This window comes from Carcharhinus amblyrhynchos, chromosome 11 (genome assembly GCF_965287045.1).
Source record: "Carcharhinus amblyrhynchos chromosome 11, sCarAmb.v2.hapA, whole genome shotgun sequence".
In the NCBI taxonomy this organism is placed as follows: domain Eukaryota; kingdom Metazoa; phylum Chordata; class Chondrichthyes; order Carcharhiniformes; family Carcharhinidae; genus Carcharhinus; species Carcharhinus amblyrhynchos.
Window position 1 is genome coordinate 37,790,139 of NC_137334.1, and position 20,661 is coordinate 37,810,799.

Genomic DNA, 20,661 nt, shown 5'->3' on the forward strand with positions numbered 1-20,661 from the left:
TGAGGTTCAAAGCATGTCTTCAAGGCTTTCAAAATTGCTGTAGTCGTTTTTTTTCTGCTCTTCAGAGAGATTTAGGATACAATTTGTAACAGTTTTGTGTTACTATTCATATTAGCTCTGGCTTGTCAATTAAATCCATTGCAATTTTGTAGTGTTGCCATTGCAAGTTAAAAACATATTGCCTTTCATTTCAGAGGAAAATTAACAGGTATTTTGATTCATCCCAGTTTCGCTTTCCTTTTTAGTGGCTTTTTTAAAGCAGCATTCTGCAGCCTTGAACTTCTTTGCTTCTCCTCTTGTGGCTGTAACTTCTCTCCACCTCTTCAAAATTTAATCACATCTCCAATTGTGACACCATATTACAAGCTCAAAGAGTATATTGCTTTTGGTATAGTATCTTTATTAGAAATGAGCATAACATAGCTACCGCCAGTCTGTCCCTTATGACATAGTCATTTGACTATCAAACCAGGTAGAACTTTTAATATACAAAGCATTTCAATTCCAAACAATTGGCGATATACATCCATGACTAATAAAACACATGTATCTTTTTAAATAGCTACCAAAATTAACTGCACCAAGTCATTTCAGAATCCTCTGAAAAAAACTATAAGCTCCACTACTTTATGGCGTGGAAACGCTATTTACCTGCGGGGAAAAACATCAAGATAAATCTAGAAACAGCAAGAAATGCTAAATTGCTCATGCAAGTAATTATTCATAAAACTGATTCACAATACTCTTCAACAATACAATTTTATCATGTAATGCATGTTTCACAGAACTTCATTGCAGAGGTAATTTTAGCCTACTTGTGACAATAATAAATGAACTTTAAACTGGGTAAGTACTTCATCAAATCAAAAACATGTTCGTGGAATACTAGTTTGTTCTTCATGCATGACAAAGTTTTCCTTCGTCAGTAATTGTTAATTTTCATGGAGTTCAACTATGAATGTATTTAATATTCATTTAATATGAATTATTATATTCTGCAACTGATTTGAGATTTGTAGAAAGATGTAAAAAAAGTTGTGGAATATTCTAATAACATCATACAATTCAAAAATTTGCTACTTAATCATGACACCATAGCAATACTTAGGGCCCTTGCACCTAAGGTGTCTTGTACAGGTACTGCAGCAGAAGAACTGCATCATCTATGCCATTGGATAAAATTGCATGTAAACCCTACCTCTCAACATACATGCTCATTTTAAAATCCAATTTGGATCAACAAGTTAGACATTATTTTTCAGTTAAAAATGCGATTAAAATCACACCATCCAAATTCAAAATGCACAAAACATGAATTTAATCTCTGGCAAATAAGCCATCATTCTCCAATTTCTATAGACATCTGATGCCAGGCATTTAAAAATGACAATATTTTCATTAAATAGATGAACAGATTTTTTGGAGAGCTCTATATTCTGCATCAGACTGCAGTTTGATTTTGTGCTTACTGCAAATCTTTATTATAAGCTTTAACAAATTCATTATAACTGAAATGCTACATCCGAAGACATGAACGCAAATTATTTCACTTACCGGATTTTTGTCAGGATGCATTGAGAGTGCAAGTTTCTTAAAAGCTTGCCTTATCTGTCGATTTGTTGCACTTTTTGATAATCCAAGCAATTTATAGTAGTCCTCATCAGTGCAAACTAGTACTGATAAACACATTATAATAAAAAGAAACAAAATGATTTTGCTCAAGTACTGTTTACGTTTCTGCAAGGCATGAAAACCAAGGTAAAAATGCTCCATTTTGTAGAACAGAATTTCAATCAACTTTGAGGGTGTTTGTTGTATAATTACAGCATGGCGTGCACACAGTTAAATTGCCAGCTTGGTTCCTTGTTCTTCGTATACAAAGTGTCCTTATTCTTGAGATAATTTTCCATAACAGGTTTCCATGTTGTTTTCCAAACAATAACCTGCAACCAAAGAAAAACTCTAGAAATTATTATAATCACTCCCTTTTTATAGGGCAGAAATAGAAATGTAGAAGCAAAGCTCTTAGGTCTTGTGCAATAAGTTGGCTATGCATCATTTTTTTATCTCTATAAAGGTTTTGGAACTCAAAAATGCGAAAAATAAACATCGTACATTGGAACAGATATTTTCTACCGCTGCAAAATAATGGGAGGTGAGACATAATCCCAAGAATTGCCTTCTTTGCATTAAAGGAGATAATTTATTTCTTCCCCTATTCTGGAAGTTATTTTAACCAATATTAGCACCTTGTCCTCAATTTCCACTCTGCATCACATTTAAAGGATCGTCTGCAATTTCTGCAACCTCCAGCCTAATGCCACCACAAACAAACACATCTCCCCCTTCTTTCCCATCAGCAATTTGAAGGGACTGTTCCCTTTTGCAACAGCCTGGTCCACTGCTCAATCACCCCTAATATCTGATTCCCTTTCCATGGTACCTTCCTATGGAACCACAGGCAGTAATCCAAAGCACCAAACACTCCTTTCAGGTGAAGCAATGATTCACTTATATTTCTTTCAATTTAGTTTACTGTACTCCCTGCTCAAAATGTGGTTTTCACTGTGTGCACAGCTTTACTGAATACCTCTGCTAAATTGGCAAGCTTGACTCCAACCTTCCAGTTACTTGCTATTCATTATTAACATGGCTGATCAAATTCAATAGCCTGATCCTGGCCTTCCGCCCCATATCCCTTTAGCCCAAACAGCTGTATCTAATTTCTTGAAATCAGAACTTCTTGGCCTCAAATTATTTCTGTAGTAGTGAACTCCACAGATTCATCACTCTCTGAAGAAATTTCTCCTCATCTCAGTTCTAAATGGATTATCCTATATTCTCAAACTCTGACCCCTGGTTCTGGACTCTCCCACCATTGGGAACATTCTGTCTGAATCTATCCTGTCTAATCATATTAGAATTTTATAAGTTTTTACAAGATCCCCTCTCACTCTTCTAAACTCCAATGAAGATAATCCTAACCAATTTAGTCTCTCCTCATATGACAGTTCTGCCATCCTTGGAATCAGTTTGGTAAACCTTTTCTGTACTCCCTCTATATCAAGAGCATCCTTCCTCAGATAAAACTGCACACACACTCCAAGTGTGGCTTCACCAATGCCTTATACAATTGCAATAAAGCTTCTCTATTCATACATTCAAATCTTCTCACTATAAATGCTAACATACAGTTGTCTTCTTTACTACCTGCTGTACCCATGCGCTTACTTTCAGCAACTGATGCAAGAGGTCACCATGGTCTCACTGAGTATCCACTTCTCTCAACTTAAATCTGTTCCAACAATAATCTGCCTTCTTATTTTTACTACGGAAGTGGATAATCTCACATTTATCCACACTATACTGCATCTGCCATGCATATGTCCAATCATTTAACCTGCCTAAATCAGGCAGAAGCAATTGTACATCCTCCTCACAGCTCACTCAACTTTGCATCACCTATAAATTTGGGCATAACACATTTAGTTTCCCCATCCAAATCATTAATGTCTAATGTGAACAATTAGGGTCCTAGCATAAATCCCTGCAGTCACCTATTAGTCACTGCCAGCCAATCTGAAAAAGATTCATTCATGCCAACTCTTTGCTTCCTGTCTGCTAACTAGCTTTCTATCCATCTCAAGACACTACCCGTAATCCCATGTGCTTTAACTTTACATAGCAGATGTGAGACCATGTTGAAAGCCTTCTGAATGTCTAAATAAACCACATCCACCGTTCTCCCTGGTCAACTCTACAAGCTACATCCTTAAAGAACTCTAGTAGATTTGTCAAGCATGATTTCTTTTTTGTAAATCCACGCTAACTTTATCAGATTAAACCACTATTTTCCACATGCTGTGCTATGAAAATCATGATAATGGGCACTGCTGCAGTGTTCCAGTGAACTTCAGTGCAAGCTCAACTATTTATAAGACAATTTCTTAGGTTTTTTTTGTTTGATCTTTTAAAAGTAAAGATGGCATACATCCATGTTGTGTCTCTCATCATCAGGGCACCCCAAAGAACTTAAGACAATGGAGTACTTTTGAAATATGGTCATTGTTGTTTGCAGATAGAAGATTGGCTGTCTGACAGAAAACAGAGAATGCATTATTGGGCCCATCTCTGGTTGAATGAGTGGAGTCCCACGGGGGTCGGTGCTGGGGCCCCAACATTTTACAAGTTATATCAATGTTTTAAGATGAGGGGAATGAAGGCACAGTTGTTAAATTTGCAGATGACATGACAGGCAGGAAAATATGTTGTGAAGAGGACATGAGGTTGCACTTGGATATAGATAGGTTGAGTGGATAAAAATCTGGCAGAATATAGTGTGGGAAAATGTGGAGTTGTTCAAGTTGTGGTTTTAAAAGATAGTTTGCAGGCCTAAAAGTTCAAACAAATGAAGAGCTTTATTGAAAGGATAACACCACAAGCTACCAAGCTAGACTCCTCATTTGCCTATACAAACATCTGATGACATCATAAGTGACATCATTTGGTCGGTCTCTTAAAGTGCCTCTGTTCCACTGCAAAGCTGCTAGTGAGGAAACACTAGAAATAACATGAATATGCAACAATTTGCCTCCCCATTTAAGTCAAAAGGTTCCTGACATGTACAATGTTGTCAAAATTAATAATATAAAAACCAAAACAGACGTTGAGGCCTTCATTCCGTGTGGTTGCTGGCGAACCCCAGGCATCTGCTTTTTAGCATTTACTGCAGCCTTGTGTCTTTAGCTTGGTTTGGACGTTGTCTGTGGTAGTCTTAACCAGAGTCAAGTTAGCATTGTGAGGTTCAGTCGGTGATTGAAGAATTTTTAACTGAGGTACTATCTTCCTCAATTGATTTGGGTAGTGCTAGGTTCTCGGGAATGTCCAGGTCTTCTCTTGGCACTGCTTGTTGTGGACTCTGATGTGGAGATGCCGGCGTTGGACTGGGGTAAACACAGTAAGAAATCTGACAACACCAGGTAATGTCCAACCGATTTATTTGATAGTAAACTCACAAGCTTTCGGGGTTTCTCCCTTCGTCAGGTGAATGGAGAGTTCTGGCCTCAGACTGAGCATATAACAGCACAGACAGTTTACAGATTACTGATTAGAACGCAAGTCTTTATAACTAACCTGCTATTCAAGTCTTAAAAAGCCGATGAGAGTGGAAAGAGCATTAAGCACAGGTTAAAGAAATGTGTATTGTCGCCAGACAGTACAGTAAGTGAGGTTTTGCAAACCCAGGCAAGTCACGGGGGTTACAGATAGTGCGACATGAACCCAAGATCCCTGTTGAGACCATCCTCATGCGTGCGGAACTTGGCTATCAGTCTCTGCTCAGCGACTCTGCGCTGTCGAGCGTCGTGAAGACCACCTTGGAGAACACTTACCCGAAGGTCAGAGGCCGAATGCCCGTGACCGCTGAAGTGTTCACCAACAGGAAGGGAACAGTCTTGCCTGGTGATTGTCGAGTGATGTTCATTCATCCGTTGTCGTAGCGTCTGCATGGTCTCCCCAGTCAATCATGCTTCGGGACATTTTTAAGACTTGAATAGCAGGTTAGTTGTAAAGACTCACATTCTAATCAGTAATCTGTAAACTGTCTGTGCTGTTATACGCTCTGAGGCCAGAACTCTCCATTCGCCTGACAAAGGGAGAAACCCGGAAAGCTTGTGAGTTTACTATCAAATAAATCGGTTGGACTTAACCTGGTGTTGTCTGATTTCTTACTGTTGTGGACTCTGCCAGTTCTGACTCTGGAAGATTGGTTCTTCTTGCCAAAGGTTGGTCCATGTGCCTTCGCCATATTACATCGTTTCGTGTTTGTACAGTGTTTGAGACAAGCTCTGTCTGTGGTGAAGATGCTGGCAAGTGTCCACTTTTCACTTATGGCACAGTTCCTTGCCAGAACATTTAGAGCCTGGTAAAATACAAGGTGTTTCGCCCTCTTTTCTCGTTGTACAGCCAGACCTTGCTGTTTCTTTCTTGATGATTTCTCGTCTTGGGTAGTTTAAGCAAATCAAACATAATTGATATTTAATCACAAGCAATGTCAGAGAAATTTGGGTCGAGTGTGCAGTATTTTTATATGCCAGCAGGAATTGGCTCAATTATTTAGAAATCCTACACTGCAGAAAGAGGCCATTTGGCCCATCGAGTCCACACAGACCACAATCCCACCCAGGCCTTACCCCCCCTATCCCTACATATTTTACCCGCTAATCCTTCTAACCTTCGCATCTCAGGGCACTAAAGGCAATTTTTTAGCATAGCCAATCAACCTAACCCACACATTTTGGACTGTGGGAGGAAACCCACACAGACACAAGGAGAATATGCCAACTCCACACAGACAGTGACCCAAACCGGGAATCAAACCCAGGTCCCTGGAGCTATGAAGCAGCAGTGCTAACCACTGTGCTACCGTGCCACCCAACTTAGACAATGCCCTTTAGTTACCTTCAAAGATTGCTTTGTACAGACGATGAAACATTCTTCCAGTCTATTTGTGGCAGCATGATACGAGGTGGATAAGATGTGTTGTGTTGAATTCCTTTCTCCTTTAAATAGTTTGCAAATTCCTGCAAAATGAACTGTGGCTCGTTGTCACTCATGAGTTTGTAGCGTAACCAAATCTGCTGAAAATTTCACCCAGTCTTTCAATTATTCTCTCCAGGGATTTTGTCTTGATAATAGCAACTTCAGACCATTTCAAGTGCGCATCAACCAGAATGAGGAACATATATGTCTTCTGAACAATCTGGCATAATTTATATGTATTCTGCCAGACATCTTTGGCCTTTCCCATTGGTGCAATGGAGCCAACGCAGGCAGGTTCTATACTTTTACTCAAGACAAATATAGTCTTGTCTTCTCCTCAAATTCAGCACCAAGCCCTGGCCACCTCGTTCATCCTTATGATGCCCCAGTGACCTTTTTGTAACCAATTTAAAACATGTTTCCTTAATAAAAGGTGGAATGACGATACTCATTCCCCAGGAGGCAGCCTGCCTGTATGAATAGTTTTGAGTCTTCGGGTGGAATATGGCTTTAACTCAGGGTTTGGTCCCAAGGTCTCGCCACCAAGTCCATGACTTCACAGTACTGATCATTTCTGGTATACTTAGAGCTCGGATAAAAGCAAATAACCCCAGATGCTGAAATCGGAATCAAAAACAGAAAATGCTGCAAAAAAAATCCCACGTCTGACAGTATCCATTCAGACTCAAAAACATTAGCTTTATTCTCTCTCCGCAGATGCTGTCAGACCTGCTGAGGTTTTCCAGCATGTTCTGTTTTTGCAAGCCTATTTCCTTCTGTGTTTTGCAACATCCCCAGCTCTAAATTTGTTGTTGCAGGATATTTGCTACTCATGGTGTACCTAATGCTATTACAGATCTTTTCAAGCAGAACATATGGCAGCGAGGTTCTTTCCAAAGCTGTCTGCTCCAGAATCTTCAAGCTTTTTTTGGGTTTCTCTGGGGGCTGCGACCATCATTTGGCACTACATTATTTATTCTTCTGCCGAATATCTCGAGTGTTGTTGCACTTTTTCCCCCCTTCCTTTTGCAGTGATTGCAAATATGGTCCTCCAACCACCTCATCACCAGTATTCTATGTGGTAGTTTTAAAAGATCGGCTGCAGGCTAAAAGGATGTTAAAATTACAGGCTGCCAAGAAAGGCTGTCCATTTGCCCATGATTGGTCTCTTAAAGTACCCCTGCTCCACTGCAAAGCTGTTAGTGAGGAAACACTAGAAATCACATGAATACACAACAGTTCACTTTGGCAGGAAGAATAAAAAATAACAGAGTATTACTTAAATGGAGACTGACTGCAGATCGAGGTGTTCCAAAGCATGAGTCACAAAAAGTTACTGCACAAATACAAGTAATGAAGCAGGCTAATGTGAAACTACTTTATTGCAAGAGGAACTGAACTACAAAGGGTGTTGCGCTTCAGTTATACAGGACATGGGTGAGACCGTATCTCAAATACGGTATACAGTTCTGGTCTCCTTATTTAACAAGGGATTATAGGCAATTCAGAAGAGGTTTACTAAATTGATAACTGGAATGAGCAGGTTGCCGTATGAGGATAAGTTGGACAAGCTGGGCTTGTTTCCACTGGAGTTGACAGGAGTGAGGGGTGATTTTATCAAGATCCTGAATAGTTTGTCAAGGTGGATGTGGGATGAATCCAGAACTAGGAGACAAAAGTTTTAAATTAGGGGTTACCCTTTAAAGGCAGAGATGAGGAAAAATATTTTTATCTTCGAACATTATCCAACTGTGGACCTCTACCTCAGAAGGTGATGGAGGAAGAGTCATTTGATACCTTGAGGTGCAGGTAGACAGATTTTTCTTTGACAAAGAAAGGGTTAGATGGGAAAGTAGAGCTAGAAACACAAACAGATCAGCCATGATCTTAAATGCATAGCAGAGCAGGCTTGAGGAGTTGAATGGACTACATCAGTTCCTTTTTTGAAATGTTTAAACCTGGATTGAAGCTTGAACTCATGCAGGAGTGCCATGCACATTCCAAGTTGTTGTTAACCAATCACAGCATCTTCACTTGGAGAGGTAATTCCATTCTCTCGAAACAGCATAAAATTCTCACTTTTTATCTATCATACGTAATTCAGCTCAGAAAAAAACCTGCTGAACCACACTCTCAGGGCGTACACCATGTTGGCTAGGCGTTTGACAGGCATCACAGTTTACTTAGCAAACAAGTGTTTTGAAACTCAGCCCAACCACCTGTCAGATTATCCACTGATATCTACAACTGGCAAAAAACTTAAAACATACATAGTATTGCTTCAACTCATTGATGACTGTATAAAAAAGGGACAAATCTGCAGATTAACCTTAAACTTCTGGACCACTCCAAAACGTGTGCATGCAGGTCCAGTACCATCCCCAACAGCATACGAATAGAGTCAACTCGCCATTGGAAAATATACCCAGCTGCCGCCAGGCAGTTTGGCTTTCAGGTCTCTGCAAGTATCTTCCTGAACCTTTGAAGAGGAACTAAAGCATTGACTCTAGTACAGTACTCCTGTCATGATCTTGGGGTTTAAGCTTCAATCCAATATTTCAGAAAAAAACCCACAATTCTAAAAACTGTGTTTGCTTTTAAGCTATTCCACTCATTGTTGAAGCCACACTACATTATAAAAGTTATATAGTATCTAGGATCCAAGTCGGTATTGTTGGATCAATCTTAAAACAATCCTACTTAGCAATTAAAATCTATCACTAAACACTACTTGGAATAATATTAATTCACCAAATTGTAACTATCAGAATAGGTTGCTTCCTATGATTTTAATAGAACTTCCCAATGCGTACTGCTAGGCAGTTTAGCTAAAGACATTATGTCGAATTCTGCCATTTACTAAAGTATAATCCATTTACTTCCTTGGAATGTATTTCACATACAACATGGTGGGAGTCAACCTTAAATTCATCAAGTCTGTACCTTGGTGGCCTCTTCCATCAAGTGACGTGGCATGGGTACAACACAAGTTATGTTGTAAACAACACAAACAATTCAAAACAGCCAAGATTGTGCACACTGCTCCAAACCGGATTGGTCAGCGGCAGCCTGAGGCCCTTATTATGCTTTCCTTGTTAAGCAAACTGGAAATATTTCAAAAACTGGTTAGGCTAGAACAGCCAGTGTTACATTTATAATAAATTCTGCAGAATAAGCTACACTGTAAAAATGAAGACTGATTTACACTGTTCTAAAGCAGTTCACCATGACATTGCTATAGATATTCATTACATCTTAAACAAACAATCTGTTGTAGGAGGGTAAACATCTACCATTTTTTGCCTCCAATGTTGCATACATCCACATCAAGTTAACCAAATACCTTAAGAGACTAAAATACCATGCCCCCAGATTTAATTAAACTATTTTATAGGCATTTAAAGTGTATATGGAAAAGTTAAACTATGTACAGGTAATGCAGGGCAAGCACACAGCATGTAAGTTGCACCACCCCTGGACCATGATGCTATACAGTGATGTCTGGATACTAATCTGAGATTCTGGGGTGAAAGGCAAAGAAATGAGGTTGCAAGCTTGTTCACATCCAGAACTAAGAACAATATTAATCACACCAGGTTATTTACTATGTCAAAATGTTGCCATGGTCTTTTACAAACTTGCCATTCTGAAGCTGTTCAATATTCTTATCCACATAATCAAGTGTTATCTTGTTTCTCTTAAATCCATTATGCTTTAAAAATGCCCTCTCTATAGAAAATAACTTTTTCTTTGCACATTGGAAGGAAAATAGGAGCAATAGGCCGTTTGGCCCTCGGAGCCTGCTCTACCATTCAATAATATCATGACTGATCTGGCTGTGGTCTAAGCACCTTCCTGTCTGCCTGCAATAACCCTTGATTCCCTTCCCTAACAAAAATCTGTCAAACTTTGAATAAATAAATCCAATATTTGTTAATACCAATCTTGGAAAATAGAAAATGTTGATTGATTTTGGATTGGTTGGTATAAGACCTGTAGTGTTCATACAGCTACACGTGAAAGTAAGTATTTATTGTACCTTTTTCAGCTTAAGCTGTAGGCATATTCACTTTACTCAGAATTGGCACTTGTGAAATACTGGGCTGCACACTATACAAAGACACTAGAAGCTATAGTTGGGTGTTCTTGCAGATTCACTAGGATCTGCCTAGTAATGGAAAATACAAATTTGATGAAATGCTTGAAAAATCAAGGACGAATTCTCCAGCCGTTTAGCTAAAGAAATTGTGTCAAATTCTGCAATTTACTGAAGTATAATCAATCCATTTATTTCCTTGAAATGTATTTCACACATCAAACAGGCACCTGCTCACAGTGCAGCTGAATGAGGTGGCATTCTGAATATACAAAACAATACAGTTCCTCATTCTTTTGGAAAATATGACAATTCTTCCTTCTAATATTATATCCAAATTAAGTGCAAGTGTTAAAACCCAGATCAGAAACCGCAAGACATTTTATAGGTTAGCCTGGACCCTCAGCTTTACATTTGATCTTGGTATTAGGGGGAACATAAGGTGTTTTACTCTAGGTAATGGTTCAAGTGACCTACTGAAGCTTTTATCAAACAAATTTTACTTAAGAACACAGAATATAAAAGAATTAGCATAACTTTTACCAATTAAAAAAATTAAACACAGCAGTACAACCCTGCTGTTCCAAGTTAAACACCATCCCACAGACATGCACCTTTCTTCAGACTAAGTTAGCACTAAAGCAAGTATGTTCACATGATGGCGGATTTGCAGCTTTTAACACCTACATGAATTGGCCCTTTGAATGTTGGATCAAATCTAAGGCTCCCGAGTCTTGGAACTTTCAGAAAGCCTCAAGAGTGAGTGCAAAAGACAGAGAAACACTGCTTTTTTCCAAATCAGCTACCGGCATCAACCGAAGAACAAAAAAAAACTTGGAATGCTCTGAAAAAAACTGCTGTCCCTAGCCACATGACATGACCTGTCATCAGCCCCAATCAAGCTCCTTTCAGCAATCCCAGGGGGCACATTAAAACCACATAACACTGCTTGAATTCAGATTAAAATCAACACTGCTTCAATTATCCTGCTTCAGCTACAATAAAGGACACCAGTCACAGACAACATGGTGCTGACAAAATTCCAGGGCCTGCTAGAAACATGATCAATTGACTTTTATAATTAAATTGAATACATTGAGATCTTCACCTTTTTCTCTCAGCATTATTTACAATATTGTTCAGATGGTGGAATGTTGTACCTCTGTATTTGGTCTCACTGCTGGTGTTGCCATGTCTGTTGTAAGAAGTGTGAGTAACGTTGCATCACTTGCTAGTGACATTGACGTTGCACTGCACATTGGAGATGTTGTCTTGCTTGTTTGTTTTCTGCTTATCCACTTCAGGTATAGGTTGAACTTAGTGTCTGTTCTTCCTGATTTGCTTAATGGCTTTGGTCTCAATTATACAAGACATTGGTGTCTCAGCTTCAACGACTTTAGCTAGGATTCAGATTTTGATTGGATGTACTTTATCCACCCAACAGCTCAGGTAAGGACTTGGCAAGTTTACTGAAGTGTTAACTCTTTATATCAGGGTTGTCTTACTTCCTGCTTATCAGTTGGAGGATGTATCCTTGCTTGATAAAGTTACCTTGTTAATTTTGCCATTGAATTGCATGGCCAGCAATTTCACATCATTCTGCTTCTGTTGAGAAGGTATGTACGTAGCTTGAAGTGATAAACAAGGTAAAGTTTGGATCTTTTGTCAAGAATTCTCTTCACCATATGGACCTATCTTTCTATAAAACCGTGGCTCCTTTGATAACGTGAAGAAGTTGAACACATTGTTCAGCAAATTCCTTCAACTTTCTGGCGGTGAATTAGATTCATCATCGCACTCTTTCGGAAATCTCTTGCTCAGCAAACATAAGCCATACAGCTGAAGTGATTGTTAAAATTCTCAAATCTTTCATCTTTCTGATAAAAAGGCAACTGTGAATAGTAGCCTACTATTTTGTGATACTAGTCTTGATGGTGTGTGAATAAATCAGCTCCTACAGTACTTCAGTAACAATCATCCTTTCTTTTTGCTACGTATTCCTATATCTAACATGCAATGTATGTTGACACCATTATTTCAATAACTTTATATATGCCAATCATGTGCTGATTTGGCTCTTGATTTTCTGCTTCGCCTTGGATTATTCTGCATCTGGCTAACAAAACACCATCTTCTAGCGACACCTCATCTCTGATGGATCAATACTGTTGTGTTGCTGGCTGCATTTGCTGTATCTATCCTGGAGCTGACAGAGCATCTGCAACTTGTCTTTTTCAATCTCATCAGTAACTTGACTGAGGGTGTTGATGGTGCTACGTTCTCTAGGTGACGCATCTTTACACCTAGATCTTTTATCTTGCATTTCTCCTGCGGCAAAAATGAAGATAGGATATCTGCTATCACAATTTCTCTTCCTGGTTTGTATTTCTGAATGAAATCATAACTCTGAACTCTCAAGAGTAAGCTCTGCAGTCTTGCAGCTGCTGTATACAATTTATTCTTGTAGATTTGCTCCAGTGAACTTTGATCAATCTCCACTATGAATTTTCTCCAATAGATACGTATGAAATTTCTCTTATCCATAATTTCCAAAAGTTCTCTTCCCATGTTGATATACCTGGTCTCAGCTGATGTTAAAGCTTTGGATGTAAATGCTATCAGTTTTCCAAGTTATACCAGGGTTGTTCTCAGATGTTTCTACAAAAACACTACCTACAAAGTGACAGGTTTCACTCTATTTTAGGAGATAGATCTGTCTCCGTGCATACTACTTGAACTTGAAAGAAATTTCTTTCATGTGATTTTGACCACCGACACTCAAAATGTTCACTCACCAGCTGTTGAATTTCCAGTAGCCATTTCTAGCATCAAGCTTGCTGAAAACCTTTGCCCCTGCTAAAGCATTATCAGGGTAGACATGGTGGAATGTACAGCAGAGGCCATAATCAGATCAGCAATGATCTTATTGAATGGCAGAGCAGGTTCAAGCAGTTGAATGGCCTATTACTGCTCCTAATTCATAAGTGTATATCCCGTCCAATAATTATCCCTCAGTCAACATCACAAAAAACAGATTTTACGGACATGATCACATTGTTCTTTGTGGGAGTTTGCTGTATACAAATCGGCTATGTTTTCTTTCATGCAGCAGCGACTGCACTTCATCGCATGATGTCCAAAGTACTGTCACGAAAAGCACCAAATACGTAAATGCCATTTTTTAAAAAAAATCATCCAGTGTGACAGCAACTTACATCATAAACACGATGTAGCTACAGCACACGGTACACTTGCAGGACTGCTTCTTGACAAAATGTCACCATGTAAATAGATAAACAGTCTATAATGTCCCTTCCGGAACTTACAGATTCACATGAAACTAAAATCAAGTGTACATATTGTGCATATCTGCGAGCAGTTTTTTTTCTGTATTAATGGTTCACAGAAAAACACTGCTGGGCTAGCAAATTTGTAATGCAGCTATAACCTTATTTTATAGATTCTGTGAGAAGATGGAATGAGTATTATTTCTGGACACAAATTACTGAAGTGTGAGAAAAGGATTCTGGATTTGAAGACAGATTATATTTCCTTTGGCTGCCTATCCGTCAATAATAAAAAAATTCAGAGCCACAAGTGGAATAAGAAACCAGGGCCGTCCCTTCTAAAAATGACATAATAATCTGACATTTCAGAAATTAATAAATGATCAACTTGTGGTATGTGCACTTGTTTCAATGCAGAGGGGCAAGATTTTTTAAAAGTGCAAGTCTAAAATGATTTTTTTAAAAAGCATCTGGCATTTCAAAGGTTATTTTTTTCACATGGCGATCCGATATTCAAATGAAATTGGAGTAAGCCTCTTTCACTGTTGCAGGTGAGAGGTGTAGCATTGTAAAAATATCAGTTGATGGCTTCTAAACAAATAACCTGGAACCCACAACAACAACTTTTATCTGACCAAAGAGAAGGCAGTTGAAACGAGTTGTTGAGGGAGTTCAGAAACAGAGTTTTATCCTCCTTTCCACAATGTTGCGGCTTCAAACCTGAACGACTTCAACCATCGCCTCACTTTTCCACTTTACTGCAATCCAGTTCTTAGATTTTTTAAAAATTCTAACTTAATTTTTCCATTTCTTTTTCACTATCCGGAAAAATAAATCCTCCCCAATTCCTCTTCCCCGTCCCTCCCTTCCTCAAGCTGTTCGCAGATTATTGGGCACATTAATCCCCATTCCTCATCTTTACCCTCCCCTCTCCACTCCCAGCCCTCAAAGTAGTTTTAAGAGGTAATATTCTCCTGCCACACTTTCCCCCTATTCCATTACTGGGGCTGGCCATTCCCCATCTCCCCGTTTTGTTTCAGCAAAGGCCCAGGGCTGCTCCTCGATTCAGGCATCAGTGCCGGCTGGACCAGCTCTCATCAGGACCACCGACCGATAGCCCCATTGCCCGGCCAGGAAAGGGGGCAAACCCTCGCACAGCGGGCCCGGGGAGGGTGGACAGACAAATTAAACGGACGTCCGGTTTAAATAAAAAAAAGGACCAGCCACTTCAGACCCAGCTCCTCCACTCACCGGCCGGCCGGCGCTTCTCCACCTCGGATCCCCTTTCAGCGGCCACTCGACTGCTCCGGACTCGTGTCGCCGTCGGACACAAACCCCGCCCCCACCCGGACCCATTTCCAGGATACGCAGACAATAGGACCAGTGACGTCCACAGCACACTCATCGCCACGTGGAGGCGGCTGGGAACCATTCACAAAGCGCCAGGCCTGCCATCCGCCAATCAGAGAGCAGCAGATCTGTAATCAGCCAATAGGAGAGCTCCGGGCCTGCGATCAGCCATTCAGAGAACGTCAGACCTACAATCAACCAATCACAGAGTTCCAAGCCTGCCATCCGCCAATCAGAGAGCTTCAGGTCTGCAATCAGCCAATGGGAGAGCTCCAGGCCTGCGGCCAGCCAATGGGAGTACGCCAGATATGCAATTAAGCAAAAGAGAAAATGCTGGAAAATCTCAGCAGGTCTGGCAGCATCTGTAAGGAGAGAAAAGAGCTGATGTTTGGATTCCAGGTGACCCTTTGTCAAAGCTAAAAGGGTCGTTTTCCTCCATGATAAGACCTTATCCATTTTGATGAGAAGGTCTTGAACCTTTGAGGGAGGCGTTCAACTAATGGAACAGAGAAATTGAATTAATATGCACCTTTAGAAGGAAAAGAATACACAAACATACCTTAAGTTAATATTTCTATCTCTATTAATAGTATTTGGCTTAATAACTCTTACAAATCACTTCTGGAAGTGGAGTAATTAGTACAGTGTTTTTAATGTCTCTGTATTGACAGCTTATGGCTTGTGTGCCACACACATGAATAAACTGCAATTTGCTTCATTAAAATATTAGTAATTGCTCCAGTGCCTGGCGCATGCTCTGTTCTCTTTCCAATCCAAATTGAGCCAGACTGTTCTCAATCTTGATGTCCTAAGGGTGGCATGGTGGCACAGTCTGTTGCCTCAAAGCACCAGGGCCTCAGGTTCAGTTCTGGCCTTGGGTGACTGTGGAGTTTGCACATCCCATGTGTGCGTGAGTTTCCTCCAGGTGCTCCACTTTCCTGGTTGATTGCCATGCTAAATTGCCCCTTAGTGTCAAGAGGATTAGGAGGGTAAATATGTGGAGTTGAGGGGATGAAACCTGGGTGGGAATGTTGGTGTGGGCTCAATGGGCCAAATGGCCTCCTTCCCTACTGTAGATTCTATGATTCTATTTGATGTCAAGCTAACCTTTCACCTGCATTTCCACTGTATTACAAAGACTACTTCCTTCTAAGTCTGTAACCTTGATGTGTTTGTCGCTGTCTCATCATCATCTTCAGAAACTCGTTTGTGTCTTTGCCACCTCCAGAGTTGACTAGTCCATTGCTCTTTTGCTCAGTTCTCATCATCCAACCTCCATGAACTTCACCTCATTTAAAACTCTGTTGCCCAACTCCTAAACTAAGTCACATTCACAAAATATTTTTGTCTTAGCTGACCTCCGTTGACACTCTGTTCCCCAGTGCTTCCAAATAAATTAATCATCTTTGCTTTAAATGTATTTATGGTCTTGCATATTTGTCTTTTATCAATAGATTTTTGATGTCTCACAAAATCAAGGGATATGGGAACCTGTGGGAAAGTGGAATTTGGCCAGTGATCATACAGAATGGCAGTGCAGGCTCAATGGACAGTGTGGTCTTCTGCTCATATTTCCAAGCTTATGTTGCATCTCCCTATTTCCGTAATCATCTCTAGCCCTTCATTACTCACTTCCTCCGGCCTCTGTGCTTCCCTCACTTCCTTTACCCCATCATATGTGGCTTTGCCTTTCAGACTTACATACTGGAATTCCCTCCCTAAGCCCCTCAATTTCTCTACATTTCTCTCAGCTGGTAACACCTTCTTCACATCTGTCTCCCCTGATAACACCTCCTTCACATTTATCTCCCCAATAACACCTTCTACACATCTGTAAGAAAGCTTTTAGTCACCTTTCTTAATATCGGCTCCTTTGACCTAGGCATCCATTTTGTCCAGTCGCACTTCTGTGGAGCTCCTGGAGAGACTTTGCCAATTAAATAAAGTATTCTCTCTCTCTCTCTATGTATATATAAAAATATATAAATGCACATTTTTTTACTTTGTGGGATGTGAGTCCCACAAATGTGGCAAAGCCAACATTTGCTCTCCATTCTGAATAACTCTTAAGGAGATGATGGTGAGCTGCCTTAAATCACTGCAGTCCACTTGGTGTTGGTACAATCACAATGAGTTTAGGGAGGCAGTTCCAGATTTTTGATTCTGCAACAGTAAAGGAAAGGAGATTTATTTCCAAGGAGTGAATTTTATGCCCACCTCCCCCTGCTGGTGTATTTGAAAGCAGGGAAGCAAAATAAAGTAAAATAAAGCTATCCCACCACCTTTTTGCCCAACCCAATCTCTCCCCCATATAATGAAAGGGGCAGGTGAAGAATTAAGCAATTCACTGACTTTTCAGCCTATTGAAGTCCTAGAATTGTGACTGAAAGGCACGTAAGGACTTAATTTTGCCTGTCCTCCATAATACATTGGACACGGCAAAGCAGAAGGAAGGTAAAAGCTTGTAACTTTAACAGCTTGAAGGAAGTGGGGTACCTTGTTTGGGGAAGGCCCCTCTATCTATTGCATGCGCTCCCTCTCCTCCAAAATGGTACCCCTCCTTTATGCTTCTCCGGTCTCTGAGCGCTTCCCCTCCAAAACCCCCCTACCCCATCCCCCCCACCCCTTTGCTAGAGTCCTTGATTTCTCCCCAATCAAAATTCCTGGACCTATCTCAAAGTCCTACATTCATCTTCCTTCAGTGTTCCAGAGTTGCTTGCAACTCTCAAGGGTGGGATTTCCTGTGCCTGAGGGATGGGAGTCCTACTTTTACCTCATTAAAGCCATCCTCAGAGTATTATCACTGTGGGGCAGCTATTTTAAAGTTGACGAGGTACTGAAACACTTTTCGACTTGGGGGTGGGGGCATGACTAGCAAGAAACACTCCCCACACTTCCCCCTTATGAAATTTACCCGTTAGTCAGGATGGTGTGTGACTTGAAAGGGAACTTGCAGGTGGTGGTGTTCCATGTGCCTGCTGCCTTCTTCCTCCTTCTCTGTGGCAGAGGTTGTAGGTTTAAAAGGTACAGTTGAAAGAGGCAAGCCATATCATTGAAATAGTAAAACTTAAAAACCTGTTAATCTTCAGACTTCTGCCAACTCTGACGAATCCTTGACACCCTGATCTGTCACTTCCTGGAAGAGTCTTCAGCTCACAATGGTGACATTGAACTGAAACCCAGTAATCTGATGTAGGAAATAGTTTCATATTGTAATATTGATACTATATAATCTAATTAATAATGCTTTAAAAAATTTAAAATATTTAATTTAAAACATTTCTGATTTGATCTTCAATGTATGTTATTTTAACTTTACTTTTGCAGGAGTTCTATTATTTTGTTTCCCTCTAAGGGTACAAATTGACATTTCATAGAACAGGAGAAACTGTGCCCCTGCGTGAGTGCATTCAATTCTTGTTAAACAAATGTCTGAGAAAAAACACAATTGCGATGAGCATTATCTGTCACTCATACTTGCTGAACAATGTGACTTCAAATTTCACTTTATTAAAACACAAACATTTGTAAATATTCTATTACATTCTGTACATATCTTCAATATTATTTTGCAATATTCAGCTACATTAACTTTGCAGAAACTCGTTTTCATAAATCTGTGTCAAAAACTTAACTCATTTGTTTTGATGCATCAAAGGATATTTAGTATTCAGTGCTCATCTTTTAGTATTGTTGTCATGGATTTCAGGAAGGGAGTCATACTCATTGGCTGGATAAGAAATTCACAGACATAGCTAGATAGCAAAACTAATAAAAAATTTGAGTCCTCTTGCAGAGCGAGATTTAACTTGGGGATGTTAAAACAAAGACTGAGGGTCGAGCTGATTTAAAGTACAAACAGGTATGCAACAAGAGAAAGGTGAAATAAGCATCTGTGTATTTGAACACAATCTTGAAACTCGGAGTGCTGGGAGTGGTTATAATACAGGGTCACAAAGCGTCTGGATGTTGACAATGGATGTATGTTAATATTTGACGGATTTTGTCTTTATACATTAACAGTTAATCGGGAACATGTACCCTAGGCCTATCAAAACCAGAATTCTGCTATGTAACATCATTGAATATGTAATGGGCAGCACAATAACACAATGGATAGCACAGCTACCTCACAGCGCCAGGGACCTGGGTTCAATTCTAGCCTCGGATGACTCTGTGTGGAGTCTGCACGTTCTCCCCAGGTCTGCATAGGTTTCCTCCGGGTGCTCCAGTTTCCTCCCCCACTGCAAAGATGTGCAGGTTAGGTGGATTAGCCATTGCTAAATTGCCCCTTTGTTTCCCAAGATATATAGGTTAGATAGATTAACCATGGTAAATGTGTGGACTTACAAGAATAGGGCGGGGGAGGTAGCCTGGGTGAGATACTCTGTCAGAGAGTTGGTGCAGACTTGATCGGCCAAATGGCCTCTTCTGCACTGTAGGGATTCTAAACAATGACTGAGCATTGTACCTGATCTCTGGAACGATATGCTTCAATAGGGCAGGATGTAAAAGTCACACTATGAGAACTCGATAATGGCATTGCTCTGCAGAGATGACTCTTTTTGAGAGCTCATGCAACAATATTCTGTAATTCTGCATCCAGTTGGGGTCTTATTGTGGTTTGTTTGCTTCTCTGGGCCATCCTCAACTCAGCAGTAGTTGCCCTCGCTATACTATATTCCTCACAAGTACACATTTTCAAACTTCTCAGTTTTAAACCGCTTTCTTTTGAATCACAGAATTATAGAGTGGTTACAGTGCAGAAAGAGGATAATCAGTTGACCAAGATCATGACAGCTCTCTGCAAAAGCAATTTAGCTAGTCTCATTCCCCCGCTCTTTCCATATAGCCCTGCATTTTGTTTTTCTGTACAGGTATTAATCCAATTCCCAGTTGAAAGCCAAGATTGAATTTTCCTCCATCACCCATTCTGGCAATGCATTCAAAATCATAACCATTCACTATGTAAAAAACATTTTTTGTCGTGTCACCTTTGATTATTTTGCCAATCACTTTACACCTGTGTTCTCTGGTTCTCAACTATTCCACCATAAGGAACAGCTTCTCTATCTTTCCACTATGTAAACCCCTCATGATTTTGAGCATTTCTATTAAATTTCCTCTCAACCTTTAATCTTGAAGGAAAACAACCCAGCTTCTCCAACCTAAACACGTACCAGAAGCCCCCACCCCGGAATCATTCTCATAACTTTTTCCTACACTCTCTCCAAAGCCTTCACATCCTTCCCAGAACGTGATGTCCACAGTTCTCTAGATGAGGCCAATCAGTGCGTTATAATGGTTCATCTTCACTTCCTCATTTTCGTACACTTTGCCTCTATTTATAAAGCCTAGGATCCATTTTTAACCACTTTATCAACCAAC

At 40.1% G+C, this 20,661-nt stretch overlaps 1 protein-coding gene across 2 annotated transcripts in view; it reads right to left on the minus strand.

Moving 5' to 3' along the window:
- Positions 1 to 15,269, minus strand: part of dnajc10 (DnaJ (Hsp40) homolog, subfamily C, member 10) — a 62,115-nt gene extending 46,846 nt beyond the window's left edge. For both annotated transcript variants that reach the window (XM_080198870.1, XM_080198869.1), the window contains exons 1-2: positions 15,175 to 15,269; positions 1,555 to 1,943 (exon numbers count right to left, since the gene is read on the minus strand). In XM_080198870.1, coding sequence (XP_080054996.1) covers positions 1,555 to 1,773 — 219 coding nt within the window. In that variant the 5' untranslated portion in view covers positions 1,774 to 1,943; positions 15,175 to 15,269. The remainder of the gene's footprint in view (positions 1 to 1,554; positions 1,944 to 15,174) is intronic.
- Positions 15,270 to 20,661: the final 5,392 nt, after the last annotated feature.